Source organism: Lontra canadensis, unplaced genomic scaffold, assembly GCF_010015895.1.
Source record: "Lontra canadensis isolate GAN:19392208 unplaced genomic scaffold, GSC_riverotter_1.0 scaffold51, whole genome shotgun sequence".
In the NCBI taxonomy this organism is placed as follows: Eukaryota; Metazoa; Chordata; class Mammalia; order Carnivora; family Mustelidae; genus Lontra; species Lontra canadensis.
Window position 1 is genome coordinate 6,178,116 of NW_022631045.1, and position 21,618 is coordinate 6,199,733.

Here is a 21,618-nt window from a genome sequence, read left to right on the forward strand (position 1 = left end):
CATAATGTACTCTAGGTTCATCCATATTGTCACAAATCCCAGAATTTGCTTGTTTTTTATGGGTGAATAGTATCCCATTGTGTGTATGTGTGTACACACACACACACACACACACACACACACATTTTCTTTATCCATTCATCTATCATTGGACACTGTTTCTTCTCCTCCTCTCGTCACTTCCAATCTCTCAACAAATCTTTTTTTTTTTTTTAAGATTTTATCCATTTATTTGACAGAGAGAGATCACAAGCATGTAGATAGGCAGGCAGAGAGAGAGAGGAGAAAGCAGGCTCCCTGCGAAGCAGAGAGCCCGATGCGGGTCTCGATCCCAGGACCCTGAGATCATGACCTGAGCCAAAGGCAGAGGCTTAACCCACTTAGCCACCCAGGCACCCCTCTCAACAAATCTTAAAGCCTTCAGAATGTATCCAGGAGCAGACTACTTTTCCCCGTCTTCATCACTAATTCCTTTGGTGCAAGCTACTATTATTTCTTGGATTCTTTTAATAGACTCCTAAGTCATCTCCCTGTCTCTGGCTTTGACATGTTTATTCTTAACATGACATCTAGTGAATTTTAGAATTCTAAATAAGATAATGTTAGGCTTCTTCTCAGAACAGTCATGTCTCGTATCACTCAGAGTTAAAATCCTTATGTTGACCCCTAAGGCCTGACATGATCTGTCCCCATGTTACCTTCTGACCTCATTCCATAATCCTTCCCACTCTGTCGATTTCTGCTCTGTGCACATTGGCCTTCTGGGTATTCCTTAAACACACCAGGCATACCCTTCGCTTGGGGCGTTCATACTTATTCTTCCTGCCCAGTGATCTTTCCTTAGACACTGGCATGGCTTCTCCACTTCCTTCAGGTTTTTTTTCCCCCCTAAAAATCACCTTTTCAGTGAAGCTTTCCCTGCTTACTCTATCTAAATTAGTTGCTCTCAGTATACAAATACACACCCACTTCTTTACCTGCTTAATATTCTCTACAGCACATAACACTTTCTATTGTATATTTTTCTGATTTATATTGTTTAATGTCTGTTTCTTGTGCTAAAGTGTAGCTTCAGAAGGATAAGGATTTTGTCTGATAAATCATCAGAACTTAGAATTGGGACTGGCATATAATATAGTAGGCGCCCACTGAGTATTTATTGAAATCAGTCAACCAGTCAGAGATGAGAGATAGCATCCAAATAGCTACTTGAAAAGTACCTAACTCTTTTATTGGAAGTTTCTTTATTTTCTTTCTTAAAACAATTCAGTCTTTTCATGTTTTCCTACATGGACCTGTGAATTATCTTGATTTTTGTAATGAAATTTAACTGAGACACAGCTCTTTATTTCATTTTCTTGGTCATGTGTGAGATTCTTAGATATATTTACCTGGTCTAGGATGTTTAGAGACATGATTATGTTTTAGTGTCTTAGTGAAATTTGATGACCACTGTCCATTTCTTTTCCCATTTCAAATATAATTCCATTCACTAGTAGACACACAATGCAGTATATAAATCATACAGATTCTAAAAGCCATTTGTATAGTGGGGAAGCTTCTTAAGGTCATTTTCATCTCATTATACACATTTTAAAAAAGCTACTTTGTACTGGGTACTTTGTTAGATATTGGAAATCCAAAGAGATAAATAGTCCCTACTTTCAGAAAGCTCACATTTTAGAAAGAATTTGAAGTAGACAGGTAAAACCATTATTAAATTGTATACCATGTGTTATAATAGATCTGTTAAATACTGTGGGGGCACTATAGAGGTTTGCTTGGGTAAGGAGATGGATGGGGAAGGCTTCCCTGGGAGATAACCTTGAAACCATTTGTTGAGGAGTAAGTAGGAATTTTCCAGGAGGACTGAGCAAAGAGGATGGAGTAAGAGTAAAGACATGGGAGTAAAGAAGGACTAGTGGAGATCTGCCACGTTTACACAGTGTGATGGTCATTTTTCAAAACCTTGTCTCATAAATTATTTTGAATGTATTATGACATAGCTATTCACATTTCCATTGTATAGATGAAGAAATGGGTTCAGACAAATCAGCTTAGGGTAACAACCAGTAAATGTTGATTTGGATTTTGAGCCTGATTAACTTCAAAGCCCATACTGTCAGGGGTGAAAGGTATGGGTAATCAGGGTGGAAGACTGAGGTAGTTCATGCTTGCCACATGGATGAAAAACATGAAGTCTTCTAAAAGAATACAAATTTAGAATACTAAAGGCAAAGAGAAATGGGGAATGGTATGAGGTAAGGATGAGGAGGAGATGATAGTGAGCAGATTTGAAGGCCAACAGACATCAGAAGCCATAAAATTCTTCTGATACCTTTTAGTATGGACATAAGACTTTTTTCTTCAGTCAGACTTAGCAGTATAAGAAAAGGAATCTCTGTGGTACCTCTCCAACTATTTTGAAACCATTCAATGATTTCATTGAGATTTTATCATTCATTGGTTTCTGCAGTGCTATTATGCATATGCCTTGACATTTTAATATCTAAAGTATTTATGCTTCGTGTATGGTCAAAGGTAACACAGTGAAAACTATGTTTTTTGACATTTTTCACAGATAAAATCTAAAGTTGTCCTGAATTTTTAAGAAATAAATACCGTTGGGGCACCTGGGTGGCTCATTGGGTTAAAGCCTCTGCCTTCAGCTCAAGTAGTGAACCTGGGGTCCTGGGATTGAGCCCTGCATGGGGCTCTCTGCTCAGTGGGGAGACTGCCTCCTCCTCTCTCTCTCTTCCTGCCTCTCTGCCTACTTGTCTTTCAAATAAATAAATAAAATCTTAAAAAAAAAAACTTTCTTAAAAAAAAAAAGAATTAATACCATTAGCCAATATCACATGAATTTGTTATGTGTATATATATTGTCTTTGTTTTTCAAGGTGATCATAAGGAAATTGTTAAAAACTGAATTTCTGAATTGGAACAAATAGAATGTTTTCTATTTTCCCTATATAGACCACTGTTTCCAAACACCAGTCTGGACTAGTTGTAAAAGAATTAGTTGGTAGAGTTTCTAACTGATGTGTAACTGATTTAGTTCTTATGTATATATGTATACATTTTTTCTAAGTTTTTATTATAACCAGTTAATTCCAGTTGGTTAACATAAAGTATATTATTTTCAGGTGTAGTGTGTAGTGACTCGTCACTTAACGTAGGGCACCAGGTGCTCATCACAAGTGCCCTCCTTAATCCCCATCATCTATTTCATCCATACCCCCCAGCCCTGTAACCGTCAGTTTGTTCTCTGTAGTTGAGTCTGTTTCTTGATTTGCGTCTCTCTCTCTTTTCTTCCCCCATGTTCATTTGTTTTGTTTCTTAAATTCCTCTTATGAGTAAAATCACATGGTATTTGTCATTCTTATATCTGCACATTTTTATAGAAAGATCTGCTTCTTTAAGTATGTTCTAGCCTAATTTTGTACAGAGAAGAAAAATGTATCTAAGAATTTATTTAGACCTTCTGTGGGTCTAGATAATGCTTTTCCAAGCCCATATACATCCGAGTCTGCAAATATTTCAAAACTAAAACTTGCCCAAGGCAGCTTTGTAGATATTTTTAAAAACAACAACAAAAACCCTTGTATGGCATCTACATTTACCATCTTCTCTTTCCTGTGTGTGTATGACAACTATGGCAGTTTTAGCTAGGTGAGAGTAAAGGTATATACACATCTTTTTTTTTTTTTTAAATACCACTGCCTGATTATTTTTATTTTCAGCACATATTGTAGTTTTCCTAAGTCAAAGAAATAGCATTTCTCTAGTTTCTGTAAAATCACAGAAGTACCACGATGCTAATCCAATCGCATGAGCAATTTTAACCTGGTTATTGCCTCGTTGTTAGAAAATGACTTTCCTTGTGGTACTAACACTATGCCTGACTCACCCTTTTGCTTTTAAATGGTCTTTTCAGTGTTGTTTTTGTCATTCTGTTACTGGCAATTTAGCTTTACAGAGTCATTATTTAAAAAACATTCAAAATAAAAATTGAAGAATACCATGAGCTTGACACTGGATCAGATACAATGTTGCATATGTAAAAGAAATAAATTACATCCTGTTCGCCTGAGGATAGAATACTGAAGTTTAAGTAAATGTGAAATAGCATAGTAATAAAGCTTATGTGAAATTTTTTCAACAGTTGTAAATTAGAGAAGATGTTGATGGAATTCTCTGATATTTACCCAGTTGTGCCAAATAACCATGGGCAATTTAAAAGTCCCAGTATGTTTTAGATGTTATTTTACTTTTAAAAATTAAAGCCAAATAAAGGTATGGTTAAGAGTTGTGTGTGAGCTACTTGCTGAGATTTCAGATTTGCTCTCCTGTACTTCCTGTTTTCTGTATTTGTAATTAGATAGTTTCTTTTCCCCATTGGGGTCATTCACATATGTAGAGGGCTGGGGAATTTAGTGCTCTTTTAGAGCTTTCTCAATTTGTGTCTGAAAAAGAAAAATACCAGTGACTTTTTAGTGAATGGAAAACGGTTAGGTAGTAGATAAATATGTTTTTCTGGGAAATTGATCATATTCTTATTCTGGACCAGTTAAGGTTAAAGTTTTAACTTAATGGCTTATAGCTAACAGTTTTAGTATTTCCACTGAAAACTTTATGAGAAAGACCTTTGTTCTTATGTCAGAGTACAAAATCTGATTGTGTAAGTAAGATACATGGTATTTTTTTGAAAATCTCAAGTTGAGTTCATCTTTCAAATAATATGTTTTTGTTATCAATTATCGATGCTTAAAAGTATAAATTATTTTAATATCAAATTAATTGCAAATACCGTTAAAGAGGTAAATTAAATATAACACCTTCCAATAAAGAATTTTAATCCCATTAAGGAGAATGAGTTTTTGATGAGCTGTGCTATAGTTTATCCATTCACTGTGGATAAATAAGACTTGATTGCACAGTTTTTTGTCATATATTGAATATTTTTATTTGCTCCAGTGATCTACCTAACCTGGGTTTGGTTTTGTTGTTGTTTTTAAAGGTTTCAAGGCCTTTCATGTTTATCTTTGTGTGACGTTAATCTTTAGAAATAGAGGTTAATTCTGGCATCAACATTATTTTTCTTGTATTACTATTTTGTTGTATTATTAATATTTTTCTTGTTAAATGAATGAAAAATGAAATTACATGGCAGGTTTCTGATGTGCTCTAGGAGCTCAAATATATCTGATATACTCTTTTTTACTTTAGTGAGCTTCTTTATTTATATATATTTTTTACAGAGAGTCTCATACTGGGACTTGTAAACTGAAAATCTTCAGAGAAACCCTTGGATCCCTTCAAACTATATAAAAATTTTGCTGTGTGTATGTATTTGTGGTTTTCTGGGGTGATCCATAGATTTCATTAGATTTTTAAAGGACGCTTGATATCTAGAAAAGCTGAAGGAAACAACACATTTAACTATTAATTAGTATAATTTTGTAATAAGGGTAAAACTAAAAGGTCTTTGGGAGATTCATGAAAACACTAGAGGCCCATCATGGTCAGTGTCCTCCATTGGACTCATTTGATATAGGCCTTTGCCTTGTTCATAGTATAGTGACTGCTGTATGTAATGTGTGTATTCGTGAGAGTCTGGTGGTAATGGGTGGTTTTTTTGAAGATAGTTTAATGGAAGGATTATTAGCAGAGGTAGGTATGGTTTAAGGTAACCAGAAATGAATGATGAATCCCCTAGAGACTGGCAAAGGTTAGAAACTTAATCCACCCAGGGAAAGGGGCAAGAGGATGAGAATTATGTTCCAGAACCCAATGAGAGTTGTAGGCTTGGAAGAGGAGCCCTTTAACAGGAGCTGTGGCCGAAGAGGAAGCATAGCTGGGAGTAAATTGTACCATTACTTCTATCTCCTTCTACCTTTTGCTTTTCTGCTAATGCTTCCTGTTGGGAAGGACTGTCTCTTATGCACAATATTCAGTCCCAGTTGGCCACATAAAAGTGGGCCTTGGGCTCAGAATTCTTCCCTACCAAGAGATGAGGACCTCATATAGCCTGTGCTGGATTTCCCACCTCTGTGGCATTATCTTTTCTGGTTTCGGGCTTATTGAGTGTTTCTTTGCTCTGCTTAAGCATAGTCAATGGCTTTCACATATGCCCTCAGATATTTCAGTGTTTCAGACTCCAGAGACAGTGTGGGGTAGGGAGGGGGAAGGTCCTTCCATCATACCACCAGAGAGGTGGGTGCTTGTAGGCCCATTTCCTTTAGTCAGCTAACTGCTGGGGGCACCCACTAGCCATAAGGGACTAATGCATAAAACTAGAACTGATCTTTATCTTCTTTAAGTAAGTAAAGCATTATCCAGTGCTTGACTTTACAGTGTTTTCCTTGGCAACTTTGATACCAAGATGCAGTAGGCAGAAGTGTCTGGAGTCCTGCCTGCTATTGGTAACCTATGCTTGGTGTTCTTTTTGACACTTCCTCTCCTTGGCAAAACCCACCCAGAAACTAGAGGGCAAGTGAGGACTTGGATAATGTGGTCTTCAGAAATAAGTACAAAGAAAGTCTAAACACAGTTTAGGTTTATGTATTAAAGTAAAAAATGAAAAAAAAAATTAAAAAAAAAAGTGGAAAATGACCAAATGCCTAGTGCTTTAATGTTTCTGATATAAATACCTTTAAATTAAAATCTCTTTGGAATTGTAGAGACAGCTATTTGTGTTTTGAGTAGTTGAAGTCATAAAAATGACACAATATTAATCTATAAAAATATGAAATTAGACTAACTCAACTTTTCAAGACTTTGTATTTTTTAAATATGCATTTTTTGAAATGTGAAAATTGGGATTATTTAATCTAGAAAAGATCAATTCATTTTCGAGGGCCTACCTCAAATATTACTTCCATGAATCTTCCTCTAGACAGATTTCAGTGTTTACATAACACCATTCATACTTCTGTCATACCACTTATATTCAGTAATAGCTAGTTATTTTTATTGATAATATTAAAAGCAGTTCCCATTTACTGACTATTTACTATGTGCCAACCCACTATATTAAGTCCTTTATATACATTATTATATTTTATCCTTACAATAATCCTCGGAAGTATAGATACTGTTGCTTGGTGCTTAGGATCCCTCAGTAGGGATCCTTAGTGCTTAGGATCTAGCCTCAGTTCCACAAAGGCTAGAGATCTTTATATGCTGGTATTAATATCTCAGCGCCATTTTGTTGTTGTTGTTAGTATCCCCTAGTTACTCTTTCAGTTGAGTACTTTTGATATGTTTTAACCATTTAGATTTTTTTCTATGAAGCTCCTGATGTTTTGCCCATTTTTCTATTGGATTGTACCTCTACTTATTATTGATGTGGGGGAATTCTATATATGTCTTTGGATATGTGCTCATTGTAATGTGTTACAAATGACTTCTCCCATTCTGTGGCATATTTAGGCTGAAGTGTTAAGAACAAGTCCTATCTGGGTAGGCAAAGATAAAATATTTCTAGTCAGGTGAAAGAATAAACAAGGTTTAAGGAAGGAAAATAAATTCACACATGAAATAGTTGAGTAGTTTGTTTGGACTGAAGTTCATTGAAGTGAACCAGTGGAGGACTGAAAATTTCAAACTATATAGCTTCAGAGAAGCTCTAGAAAATAGCAAAAATATACCTCAAGAGAATATCTTCTTTTAAATCAGTACTCACTTCCCTTCTGTTCAGGACAACCTGTCTAGACAACCTAAAAGGAACTTCGGGAACTATTTTGCCTCTCTCTATAGCTAGCTCTAGGCTTCCATTCCTCTGCCAGGGAAAAAAAATCTTCCTTTCCTAAAGTGTGCCAGTGTACTGCCTGGTGAAAGGTGTATCTTAGAACTAGAACTGAGAACTATAGTTAAACTTCATCTTGTCTATGAAGAGCTCTAGATTTCTAAGAGAGAGCTACTGGATATTAAAGTTAAAGCACCTCATACAGCTGCTCTTCGTTTCCTGGTGTTTCTCATGATAAAATCTTCCCCTGAAGATTTGGGGCTTCGATTTCCCAAGACTTGTATTCCCTCACGGAACTTGTAGACTTGTAGATGTTTGCAGGGCTTTTTGGTTTTATCATCCCTCTGGTCTCAGCCTCCATCTTACTACTTATGCACCAATGTGAAATGAATCCATTCTGTTCCCTGCTGAGACTATTCTGGATTTGTTTTTGAATGTCTTTCCTGGATCTTGTGGATTTACCTCTCTCACCACTAATCAGACAGAAACATTTCTGTGGTGTCTCTACTTAATTCTATATCATCAAAATTTGATTTGGTTGCAAGTGCCTGGAAATAATAGTGGCTTGTGAAGCTAGAATTCTATTATCATCTCACATAAATAAAGGCAGTCCAGGGGTGCTGTGGCAGCTCCGTGATAATCTAGGATACAGCCTCCTTTCATCCATTGTTTTTCCTTCTTTATCCAAGATCTGCTCCAGGAAGAATGTCTACATTTTCAGCAAGCAGGAATGGAAAAGTTTTCGAGAAGGACATTTCCCCTGTCCCTGAAGGGCTTCTCAGAAGTTGCACATACCATCACCCTGCTTATTATCTTAAAAGCCAACACTTAGTTAACATAGCATAGTCTAAAAGAGGCTTAGAAATATGTCCAGCTAAAAATAGGAACTCCTGATCCTAGAGAACAAAGGGAGAATGGATGTTGGGGGGAAACATTGATCTCTGCTACATAAACCTTTTCTGTTGTGACTGAAATATTTTTCTGAGATGGTAAAGGAGAAAAGCCTAAAATAATATGAAGTATATAACCAATTTAAAGTAGATTTTTATCAGAATGAGCTCATAATTTTATATTCTGAATTCTTGACTCATTTAAACATTTTTACATTGGTCTAGAAAGGTAGAAATTAACTTTTAAGTTATTCATAATTTTTTAAAAGGTTTTTAAAATTATTTATTTATTTGACAGACAGAGATCACAAGTAGGCAGAGAGGCAGGCAGAGAGAGGAGGAAGCAGGCTCCCTGCTGAGCAGAGAGCCCGATGTGGGGCTCGATCCCAGGACCTTGGGATCATGACCTGAGCCGAAGGCAGAGGCTTTAACCCACTGAGCCACCCAGGCACCCCAAAGTTATTCATAATTTTTACTAACTATTGTCAGGTTGACTTATTTACTAAACATGGATCTAAAGTTTTGTCAAAATTTTAAATATAGCAAATGCCATTGAGCATTGTAAATATTAAGGAAATATGTGCTTTTTTTTTTTTAAGATTTTATTTATTTATTTGACAGACAAAGATCACAAGTAGGCAGAGAAGCAGGCAGAGAGAGAGGAGGAAGCAGGCTCCCCGCTGAGCAGAGAGCCCGATGCGGGGCTCGATCCCAGGACCCCGGGATCATGACCTGAGCCGAAGGCAGAGGCTTTAACCCACTGAGCCACCCAGGTGCCCCGGAAATATGTGCTTTTTATCTTTGTAGAAGATAAATATATTCAACCGACTATTAAGAATAATTTACGGAAAAAAAAAAAAAAAGAATAATTTACGGGAGTGCCTGGGTGGCTCAGTCAACTGAGCATCCAACCCTTGGTTTTGGCTCAGGTAAGGATCTTGAGGTTGTGGGATCGGGTCCCATGTTGGGCTCTGTGCTCAGTATGGAGTCTGCTTGTCCTTCTCCCTCTGTTTCCCCACCCCCCAAAATAAATGAATACATAAATACATAAATAAATAAAATCTTAAAAACGAGTAATCTACAGAAAATATTTTACCAATAGGTGACATACAAACTCTTGGGTAGAATGAATTCAAATATATGGAAATTAAATGATATCTAGAATGATTTTAGTTTACAGAAAATTAGCTGATATAGTATGCAATAGGTAGAATCCCATAGACACTGCAGATGAAAAAAATTCTCATCTTCACAGCAGAGCTTGAGGGAAATGTATTTAACATAATTATTTTCATTATTTAAAATAATTATTTTCATTATTTAAAATGGTTTACTTTAAAAAAGCTAGTGTGTAAGACCGTAAGTGATATAATCATTTTTTTCTTCATAGGCAAGAAGTTTGATCGCTGTAGGACTGGGTGTTGCGGCTCTTGCATTTGCAGGTAAGATAAATAAAGAAAACTTATCAATAAATGTTGCAGGAGAAATATTTTCAAATAGTTTCTATAGTGATTCATGAGGAGAACCTCTGTATTCTGAGGTTTGGGTTTTAAGACCTACATTCTCATTTTTCCTCCATGTATAGTCACTGAACATTTGTCAATGTAGCAAAAACTAGGTAAACCATGTAGTGAAGAAAATTAACAGAGTAGAAGTTAGGAAAACTAGCCCTAATAATAGTTGACCTTCCTGGCATTTTTTTTTTTTTTTTAGTTTGAGCAATAGTATACTTTAAAGAAATTCTTTAATATGAAGCAGTGTAAGTGATATAGGGCTCCTTTAATCTCCCATGTTGATTTTTTTTCCGTGCAGGATTAGATTACACATTTCCTGAGCTGTTGCTTGTTCTAATGAGAATAGTTCCCTGTAATGTATTAGTAACTTCATTTTTAACACATTGCTATAATCTCTTTCATAAACTCAAGAGAATTTCTTTTACTACCCAAATCACCAAAGAATAGGTATTAAAATTTAAAGCAAAAATTGCTTTCTCTTCCAGGCGTTAACTTATAGTTTTAAATTGCATAGCTATTTCCTAATCATATGTTATCTGAGAACATCTCCTTGTTGATAAAGTTTTACTTTTTTTGTTTTAGCATTTGTATCTCAAGTTCCATGGATTTGATTTTGCTTCTTGGATCTTCTTCTTAAGTGAAGCTACATACCATTGTGGTATATATCCAGTAAAAAAATGAGACATAAAAAATTGTTGTTTTGTTTTATATGGTACTTAATTTCACAAAACTCTCTTTTAAAGCACCTTAACAGTAAATGCTTTGAAATCAAGAAGATCAGTGGTTCAGATTCTCTTGGTCTTTATGCCGTCAGGGTCTTGTGTCTTGGCATTATAACTATACTGACGTTTCATGAGGAGACTCTAATGTCCAGAAAGGAATTCTGACAAACTTGCCCATAAACATGAAACAATTGTAGTGCTAACTGTTACAGTATTAACTATTATTGACATAGTTATTTTAAAATTCAAATATAAGATTTTTTTTTTAAATTAAAGAAAGATGCTGTACTTCTGCCAGGTTCTTCTTTCTAAAATGAGAAGAACTGTCATGTGTATTGTATATATACCACATTGTTGCCAAGTTCTTATTACTAACTTGAATATTAAGTAGCAGGCAGATCTCTTCCAGAGCCAAATATAACTGAATAATAGAATTTAGGAGAAAGTACACTTTGGAACTAGATCTTCTGGTTTATGATTCAAGTAAACCTCCAGATGTCACTTGTTGAAGGCCTTACTTGCTGTTTTCATTGAGACTGCCTGATTGTATGTGCTTTTAAAGGAATTCCAAAGTAATTTAAAAGGTATGCTTTGTACTATTATAGAATCAGATGGAAGTTCAAGATGGGATCGGGAGGGAGACAAACCATAAGAGACTCTTAATCGCACAAAACAAATTTACGGTTGCTGGGGGGAGGGGAGTTGGATGAGGGTGGTGGGATTATGGACATTGGGGAGGATATGTGCTATAGTGAGTGCTTATGAAGTGTGTAAACCTGGCAATTCACAGACCTGTACCCCTGGGGATAAAAATACATTATATGTTTATAAAAAAATAAAAAATTTTAAAAAATATCTCTAGGATAAGAGATTTGAAGGAGTTAGGCTTTCACTTATTTTGGTTATTTAATTTCACTTGTTTAATTTATTTAATGTTCTCCTTGATCTCAAGAATTATTTTATCTTCTGCTTGGGTTGACTACTTCCCATTTTCCATTTCTAGCATCCTGTTTTTCATTTTTAAATGTTGTTTGCACAGGAATAACAGTATGGTTAGACGGTAACTTTTTCTAAAAGATGTATATAATTGAACTCTCCCAGTGGAAATCTTGATTTGCAAAGAAGGTTATGGCTGGAAATGAATAAATCCAGAGTGTCATAATGGGTTTTCTAGCAAGACTTTTGGGAAGAAAGACAATACTATTAGTAGATCTATATGCTGATTAGGGTACAAAAGGTAAATTGGCCAGGTAATATTTTATTTTTGTTTTATACCCTTGAAACAGTTTGGAACCTGTTTTGCTATTGAAGACTCAGAGGATTTTTAATTAATAGGATACCTAAGAAAAGAAAGCACCAAAATAAAATATGTTCTTAGGAGAATAGTCATCCTCAGTGAGAAATTGACAGAAAACATCTTTGGTGAATATTTTTTTCATAACTGCTTTTTTACTTTAGAGGTAACGCCATTAAAATTATTCCTGTGTTGTACAAATCATAAGTAATTTTTGTTTTCTATATATTTCGAAGTGATTATCACTGAGAAAACCAGTACAAATAACCAGATGTGTGAATATACATACGTGAGAGGACTTTATCTATAGTTTGTGGCGGAAAGAGTACTAGGATATTATTTTTTTGTTACCTAGTATATTGTATATGTGTAAGATACATCAACATTGACATTTTCTAATCTTATAATCATGAATTAGAACTTGATAAATTTAGGAACTGTTTTAATTATGTTAAAATGAAATGCTTCCTCTATTTAATAAATTAGAATTTGAAAATAATAGGACTTTCCAACCAGAGAAAGTAAATTATCGTATGGTTTCACTTACTTGTGGGGCATAAGGAATAACATGGAGGACATTAGGAGAAGGAAAGGGAAAGTGAATTGGGGTAAATCAGAGGGGGAGATGAACCATGAGAGACTGTGGACTCTGAGAAACAAACTGAGGTTTTGGAGGGAGGAGGGTGGGGGGATGGGTGAGCCTGGTGGTGGGTATTAAGGAGGACATGTATTGTTTGGAGCACTGTGTGTGGTGAATAAACAATTAAATCTTGGAACACTGAAAAAATAAAATAAAATTTAATAAAAGAAAAAATAGGACTTTCTGGTAGATTTTGAAATGATTGTTGAAATAACATATATAGAAGAAGCTATCAGTAAATATTGTGGTTAGTACCTTGTGGGTATTGTGTTTGATTACAGAAAATATATTTGCTTTTATTCCTGTTATTATTTAGGTCGCTACGTGTTTCAGATCTGGAAGCCTCTAGAACAAGTAATCACAGAAACAGCAAAGAAGATTTCCACTCCTGTGAGTTTAAGATGGCTTTAGTTAGAAGGCTCATTTTGATTTTTGTTTATATGCCATATTTGATAGTGATTCAGAAAATGTCTTGGATTTTCCAACATCGTAGTTTTCTTCATTATATCCTTGGACAGTTTGTTTAATTTATTGATTTTTTTTAGTTTCTTGGTCACATTATTTTTATTTCTAACCTCATTCCTGTTTTGACATCTAATTACTATATTCCTTTTAGTAGTATCACACCAACTTTGAGGTAATTTATTGTTTTTGTTTAATTAATACTAATTTATTCTTGCAGTGATTTTCTATGCTAATCCCTGTGGTAGAAGCTGGGTATAGTTAATGAACAAAACAGATATGGTCCCTGCCCTGATGGGAGTTTATTACTCAGGAGTTTATTTCATCCTAAAATTTGAAATGGGTTCCCCTTGTACCACCACCTGGTCATCTAAAACACAAAATTAGAAGATTCCAATTCTGAAATCTGTATGATTTCTACATTCATTTACAGGCATTATAGTTACTCTCTGAGCTGAATATAAGCGAAGAATGAGTGATAGTAGGTATCTGAAAAGCTACAGTGTAGTGAACTGGTTTGTAACCACTGGACGTAATGCAAAGAAAACTCACTGAAGCGTTACAGCATAAACATTGACTTCTGGGCAGTAGAATGGATCAACTTGGGATAGATCAGCTTGGCTTGCAGCAATCTGAGAATGAATGACTTGTTTTAGCAAAGTCATTACAGGCTTGTGAGGCTTAGGTAGTCATGAACAATGACCACACTTTCAAGGGATGACATACTGACAAGTAATTAAACTCAGGTTCAGAAGAAGTGCAAGTGATTTTGCAGACCTAGAAATGCATGTCTGTGATGAGAGGGAACATGTTTTTTTGGGGGGGGGTTCCTTCTGTTTTCCTATTTATATTTTATTTGGCTGCAGTATTAATAGGTATTTAGCATTCATTCAGTAAATATTCATTAAACTCCTACTACATGCCAGACGTTATTGTGGGGAGTGGGCTATGGTCAGGGACCATACAAAGACATTACCCTTAGGAGCATACATTTTAGTGGACACAGGCAATAACAAGTAAATAAGTAAAATACATGATATGTAGAAGTGTTGACTGCTTTTAAGAAAGCAGGGTAAGAGGTTAAAGAGTAACAGCAGTGAGGAATCTATGTTAGATGGATCAGGGAAGACCTTTGTGAGAAGATGAGGGACTTGGCCAGGTGAATCTCTTTCCAAGCAGTGAGAACCCTGCAGAGATCCTGAGGTGGAAATGAGCTTTGCCGTAAGATAACTCCAGAGGAGTATGCAAAGATAATCGTGGTAGAGTAGGGCCTAGATCATTTAAAGCCCCATAGATTATAGATAAAAACTGCAAATTTTGCTTACAGTGTAATGGAAGGAAAGCTTTTAGAAGGTTTTAACCATGGAGGCAATGTGATTTGCATTTTAGATTATCACTTTGCCTGCGGTGGAGTGTAGACAAGAATGAGCCAGAGTAAAAGCTATCAGTCCAGTTAAGAGGGTATTGAGATAGTGCAGGTAATAGATAATGGTGGCTTGAAATCCAGGAATGGAAATAGTAGCAAGTTCTTTAATGGATTGTTATTTATTTTTTTCCATATGTTTTTATAAATAATGAATGGAGAAAATTTCAGAAATTATTTCTCTTCTGTTAAGGTGATCTTCAATAGATATATTTATATTGTAAATAAAAGATTCACAAGTTTTGTAGAACTACATCATTAAACAAACAGGAAGAGAGAGCAAGAAAATGAGGAAATTTTCCCTGCTCTGTGGAGGCTCATGGATAAGGTGGAATAATTTAAGAGATTGTCATGGGTATACTGAACTTGGTACCTGCATTTCTTAAGGAGAGAGAAATGATGTATCCCTCTTATCCTTCACCTTTGTGGGCCTGAGGTAAGGAACACTGTTCTATAAATCTGGCCCTACCCCACCTCCCTGCCCCAACAAAGTACTATTCCTGCAATTTGCAGTGAAAATATTTCATAGAACATCTTTATCATCATCACTGTCATCATAATTATACCTCTGTGAAGATAAGAGCGTCTTAAACAGTTCTTAAAATATTAATAATTCTAGGGAAACTGAGAAATAAATATATACATACTTTCTCCTGGCACTAATGATTTCAAATTGTCAAACTTCACGAAACACAGCGTTTACAGTGTTTTGATGTTGTAAGTATGATTCATTATGAAACCAAATAGAGTTGCTAAAAAATGCGAATTGTAATCATGGGCCACTAAATCTCTATGACTCAAAAGAAAGCCTGCAAGGTTCAAGTTTCTGTGAAGTTTGTGCTTTCTCTGTGCTTTAACATCATCTTGTTCTTAAATCTCATCTTTGTTTTTTCATACCTTTTTCCCTCCATTTTTCTGGAATACTTCCTGGAGTAATTTTTTTCATATGGGATGCATGGATGGTAAATCTCTTAAGTTCTTCTCTGCTAACGACTTGTTTCTTTTGCTCTCACCATTAATCATCAGGTAGCTGCTGGCTCTTTGGAATCTGATGGAGCCAGTATGAGAGGAGTATAGAAATCTCTGCTCAGGGGGCTCCTGGCTGGCTTAGTCAGTGGAGCCTGCTGCAACTCTTGATCTTGGGTCTTGAGTTTGAGCCCCACATTGGGGGTAGAGATTACTTAAAAAAAAAAAAAACAAAAAAAAAAACCTGCTCAGATTGAATGAACCTCAGTGCCCACGTACATGCTTTCCTACATATTCTTAGCCACATTTTCTGGTACACTCAAGGCTCTCAGCCAGAATTTCTGATGTTCTTATTCTTACTCCTTTGTAAGCTGCCTGTTTTGGTTCTCTTTTGTTGTTTGTGTTTTATGCTTTTGGGTTTTTTTTGGTGATTTTTGGTTGTTTTTTTAACTCTGGAAGTTTTGGGGGGTTCTCTTTATTATTGATGTTCTGAAATTTCACAGGTCTTCTTAGTGAGACTTAAGTGAAAATTGCCTGTCTTTTATTTTAGAAGATTCTCTTAGACTGTTTTTTATTTTTTTCCTTCCATTGTCTCTCTTCTCTGTTCCTGGAACTCTTATTAGAGACACATTGGACCTCTAAGTATGTCCTTTATGTCTCTGAACATTTTCTTTCTATTTTCCATCTTCTTATCTTTTTGTTTTATATTCCACAGTATTTCCACAGCTTATTTTCCAGATCATCAAATTGGTTTTTAGCAGTGACCATTTTTTTATTTAGTCCATCTGCTAAATTTTTTGTATCAGTAATATTTTAATATCTGAAAATTTTCTTGTTTCTTTTTCATAGCAACTTACACTTTTATGGATATAAGATACTAATTCAAATTTTGACAAATCCTCTTCTGGTTCCTGATTTATCTCTTTTCTCCAAAAGCCAGTTGTTATTTGTTCATCTTTGTTCTGTTTTTCCCCCATGATACTGGATTTGTTCAAATGTCTGGTAATCCTTGGTTTTTGGTTTATGTTTGTGAGAACTAAGTTGATTAATATAAGTGACCTTCCTCAGCAGTTTGGTAGACTCACTTCAATAATTTTATTGAATGAGAAGGTTGATAGTGGGCTGTGAATAGGTAGATGGGATATGTCAATAGCATGTCTTCCCAAACAAGGAGCCAAAAGGCAGGTTTGGGACCTCCAGAGAGAGGTTGAGGAGACATTGAGAACTATGTATATCTTATTCATTGGCATAACTGTGTCCCTCTCTGGCCTTGTGGGTTCTGATATGTGATCTGCTAGTACTCTACTTTGCTTCTCTTGGGACCTACCCACACAATGAGATACATCCCAGGACATGCAGTTGTCTTTCTTAGCCTAAGGGCAAAATGACAGGCGGTAGGCCCCTTAAGCTCTGTATTACTGAGGTTAGAAATTGTCATTTCTGCTGTTGTAGTTTAATTAATTGTCCTGATGTTATTGTATGGTTGATTCTAAGGGTATGGTTTTCTTTTTAATTTCCTGAAAAGGGTTTTCTTCTTTCCTCTGGTGTTTAAGGCTGTAGTGATTTTTCCATATGTGCAAGTCTTACCTGTTTTCAGCCTTTCAGTATTTATCTTCAAAGTTTTTGGTTTGCTACTTGTATCATCTCTTGTTTTCTAGGGCTATAATGGACTTTCCTTTTAAAAACATCTCTCTTAAAAAAAAAATCTCTCTTCTCATTTCAGAGGCACTTTAGAAAGCAAGAGAGTTTTTTTATGCAATCTTCTGTTTTGAACCAGTACTTTTTTGCTTGATTTTTAATATGTTAGTATGTTATTACCTCAGGTAATGTTTAACTACCCCTATTTTTTTTTCCCTGGGGGAAAAAAAACCTAAGTCATTCATCTTCTTTTAAGGCTTTTTACTTTACTATTTGTGAAAATATCCTTTCATTTGAATATAATTTTTAAAAAATTGGACTTCCTTTGTCTTATGGTTAAGTGAAATTCATGGAAACAGCACAAATTAAAATCATCCCTCTGTGGCTCTCTAAGTGAAATAGATTATTGTAAATAATAGGAATTTATAGTTTATGGTAAATGTGTTTCTTCTCTTAAGATTATGGAATGATATAGTTCTTTGGTTGTCTGGAGAGTTTTTGTATATCTAGCTCTTGGCTGAGTAAATTTTCTAATGAAGATTTTGTTTAACTTGATTCATTTCATATTTCCTTTGATAGTATATAGCACTATAGTATTTAATGCTAATTTTAGATGGAAAATGATTTTGAGGTATGTTTATATATATACTCAATGAATAGAATAACGCAAAATAATAATTTGTAAGGTTCAGGGTATATTTCAAATAGACAGCAACATAAAAGTAGTGGAATCATACTGATTTTGTTCTTAGAAATTCTATTAGAAAGGTATAACCAAAAAAAAAAAAAAGTTCTAATCATCCACTCTATTTGATGGAGTTGTTCTATAGTTGTCCCTTATAGATATGCACATACTCACTTATTCTTCAGCAGGTCTGTGTTTTAGGGTATGAGCCTTATCCAAATGCTGGATTTTAAGTTCTGGGTCTCCTTTTCCACCTGGGTAAAACTGGAAGTAAACAACTGCTCAGGTACAATTCCTGCCATTAGGGTTAATGAGCATTGTGACTAGTGGGAGTGACACTTCCTGAAACATCAATTTATCATGTTTATTATGTTGAAATTTTGGAGCTCCCTAAGCTAAATAAATACTTACAGAAATGTTGGAGAGGAAGGTATGCATCTAGGAAAAACTTTAGTCTGCTGAGAGAAAACTTAAAACCATCTGTTATTTCTCTGTTAAATCCCCTAGTCCTTTATATATTCCCTTCTGTGTGTGTGGAAGTGTATGTGTGTGCATGTGTATAATTTGTCCAGGTTACTATGTGTACTTAAATAATTTGATTCTCTTCCTCCCGTCACAACTTGGAGAAGGATATTGTTTTTAGTTTTCTTTCTAGATTACAAATTACTTGAAACTTGAAATAGTATGTCATATTCCTCCCAGCACTGGTACATTGATAGATTAGCATCTCTGTGATGAAGAACTAAACTTGACCTGTCTCATTTGAAATGTTCCTGGCTTTACTAGGTGCTGAAGTGCTTGTTACGTGAATTAATTGCCAGCGAATTCTTACCAAGTAGAAATTTATCACAAGCTGTTCGAAGACAACAGCTTATATAAATGACCAGATCTGGCTCATTTTTTAAGTTCTACTAATTTCCTTGGTCTTTTATTTAGTTCTCCTTTTAAAAAAATTATACAGGTAGCCTGTGTTCATTTTTGAAAATTGAGAAAGTAAAAATAAACATAAGAAAAAAATTTATTCATGATGTCACCAACCAAAAATAACATTTTAGTGTATATACTTTCTGATGTTGTTTTATGTAAACATATACTTACTTATTTTTCCTTACAAAAATAGGGGTTCATGTTTTAAAAACATGTTTGCAATACAATCACTGATGCATTTTTTTCCTTCTAAAAGTTGAGTTCACGCATCCTGTTTCTTTGTTAAGAACTCTTAAAGCATTGTCTGTACTACTGTCTCCCATTCCTTCCGTCCTATTCTCTCTTAAATCTACCCTAATCAGACTCTCACTCCCACTCCCTGCAGCTCTTGTCAAAGAGTTTGACCTCTTTGATAAATGCAACAGCCAGGTCTCAGCTCAGTTCTGATGTAACCTATCAGAAGTGTTTGAAACTGTTTTTCCCTCCCTTACTTTTGGTGTCTGCACTGCTAGGCCTCCTCAGTCTGCTTACTGACTTATCTCCATTTCTCTGCCCCTCAAACTTGCAATCTCTAGGGCTCAGTCTTTGGACTTTTTTCTCTTCTCTCACTCCGTAGGTGATCTCATCCAGTGTCATGCCTTAGCAGCCATTCCAGAGGGGGCCCACACTCAGGAAGCTTCAGATAGTTCTGCAGAAGAGCTCATAAGAACCCCTGGATTTAAATGTCAAAACGGCAACCCTCTTGGGTCCCCTCCCTCTCTGGGAGCTTTGTACTACCACTCAATCAAGTTCCCCTTGCTGCCCACCGCTCTTCGTCTGGTCTACCTCTTCATTCTTTGAAGCAGCGTGACCAAGAACTGCGGGCACTAAAGGAATAGAACTCCTGCAACAGTAGTTCATTAGGAAGTGCTCTTAGGATCCGCAGCTCCAGAAAGGAAGACAAGGGAGAAAGGCAGAGGGACAATTTAGGCTGCAGTACGGTCATAACAAAGGCCTCAGTCAACCCAATGCCAAGCTCTGAAGCTCGGCTGGCTCATTGTGGTTGTCCCAGGTTGGGGCAAGGAGCCATGAGACTAAATGAGATCACCTGGTCAGTGAACTATAGATATGAAGTCGAAGGACTGAGCTCTAGAGAACTACAATGTTTATACCCCCATATCAACCAGTCATTAAATAGAGACTGCTCTGGGAAAGGGACCTGAACTTGACTTTCTTCAGCCAAGGCAATTCCTAAAGAGTCTGACAGCTGACTGCTGTCTGCCAGCGATAGCCCCAGCACCCAAAGTGTTAAGTCCTTCACTTCCAAAGGGGAAGCTGCACAGTGTATTGTGTGTTTAGTACATCATCGTCAATCCCTCTCTTTCTCATATCCTTTATTTAATCTACCAAGAAAACGTTAGGGTTGCTTTCAGTATACATCTAGAATCAGATCACTTTTAAACTAGCTCCGCTCTTACCATGTTGGCGCATACCACTATCATCTCTTGACTAGATTATTGTTGTGTCCTCTTGGCTGGTCTCCTGCTTCCCTCTTGCACCTTTCTTCCTATTCTCCACATAGCATTTAGAGTAATCCTTTCAAAATATAGTCAGATGACATTACTCCAGTTCTCTGAGAATAAACTCCTAAATTATTTCTGTTGCTTACAGCCTTGCTCCACCATTCTAGCCCGGCTGCCTCTCTGATTCTACTCTCTTTCTTGCTCATGCCTTTCCAGCCACCTTTCAGTGACCTTGTAGTCCTTTGCTGGTCTCCCTTGGCCTGCCTGTCTGCTCTCCTGATGTCCTCCCCACTTTGTCAGTTCCTTTTCTTCCTTCTTTATCAGCCAGTCCAGGAGGTAAAAAAGATGTGTGTCCTATCAACATTAGTGACTTAGCAAGGTTATCCAAAGAGAAAATTACTGCAGAGCTTAGGAAAAGTTCAAGCCTTTTGCTTCTACTGATTCATTTTAATTCTGTTATATCTTAGTGTAGAAAAATTAATGTATTTGAAAGTGAAAAAATTGTTAATGTTTTTTACGTTCATTGTGGTCATAGTTTCTTGTAAAGGCTCATTGTTTAGTTCTCCTCCCTCCACAGTTTCAAGTTGACTTCTGGTAAAATGCATTACTCTTACTGCAGCTATGATGGGATTGAGGTCATGCCACCTCATACATGAAACTAATTATTTCATGCTCTTTCTTTCCTGTACAGAGCCTTTCATCTTACTATAAAGGAGGATTTGAACAGAAAATGAGTAGGCGAGAAGCTAGTCTTATTTTGGGTATAAGGTAGGTGTGCTGCATAAGTATTATTTTGTTCTGTGGCCAAGCTTGTTTTGAAAAAAATGAGAAAACGTTAGAGTAAAGTTATCCTTATATTTTAACTTATTAATAGGAGGCAGCGGAGAAAATACAAAATTTTTATATTTTAAAACCTCAAATCTAAAAATATATCCTACTCCCACTAAAAATATCAGGCATGACGTAATATGTCTTTATTTATTTATTTATTTAATTTTAAAGTGTTTTTTATTTTTTATTTTATTTGACAGAGAGATCACAAGTAGGCAGAGAGGCAGGCAGAGGTGGTGGAAAACAGGCTCCTCCCGGAGCAGAGAGCCCACGCAGGGCTCGATCCCAGGATCCCGAGACTATGACCTGAGCCTAAGGCAGAGGCTCAACTCACTGAGCCACCCAGGAGCCCCGTGATATGTCTTTATTAAAAA

At 35.9% G+C, this 21,618-nt stretch overlaps 1 protein-coding gene across 1 annotated transcript in view; it reads left to right on the forward strand.

Moving 5' to 3' along the window:
* DNAJC15 (DnaJ heat shock protein family (Hsp40) member C15) overlaps positions 1–21,618 on the forward strand; it is an 83,312-nt gene that overhangs the window by 18,515 nt on the left and 43,179 nt on the right. Inside the window, exons 2-4 of the mRNA XM_032873961.1 lie at positions 10,031–10,082; positions 13,127–13,200; positions 21,105–21,181. Coding sequence (XP_032729852.1) covers positions 10,031–10,082; positions 13,127–13,200; positions 21,105–21,181 — 203 coding nt within the window. The remainder of the gene's footprint in view (positions 1–10,030; positions 10,083–13,126; positions 13,201–21,104; positions 21,182–21,618) is intronic.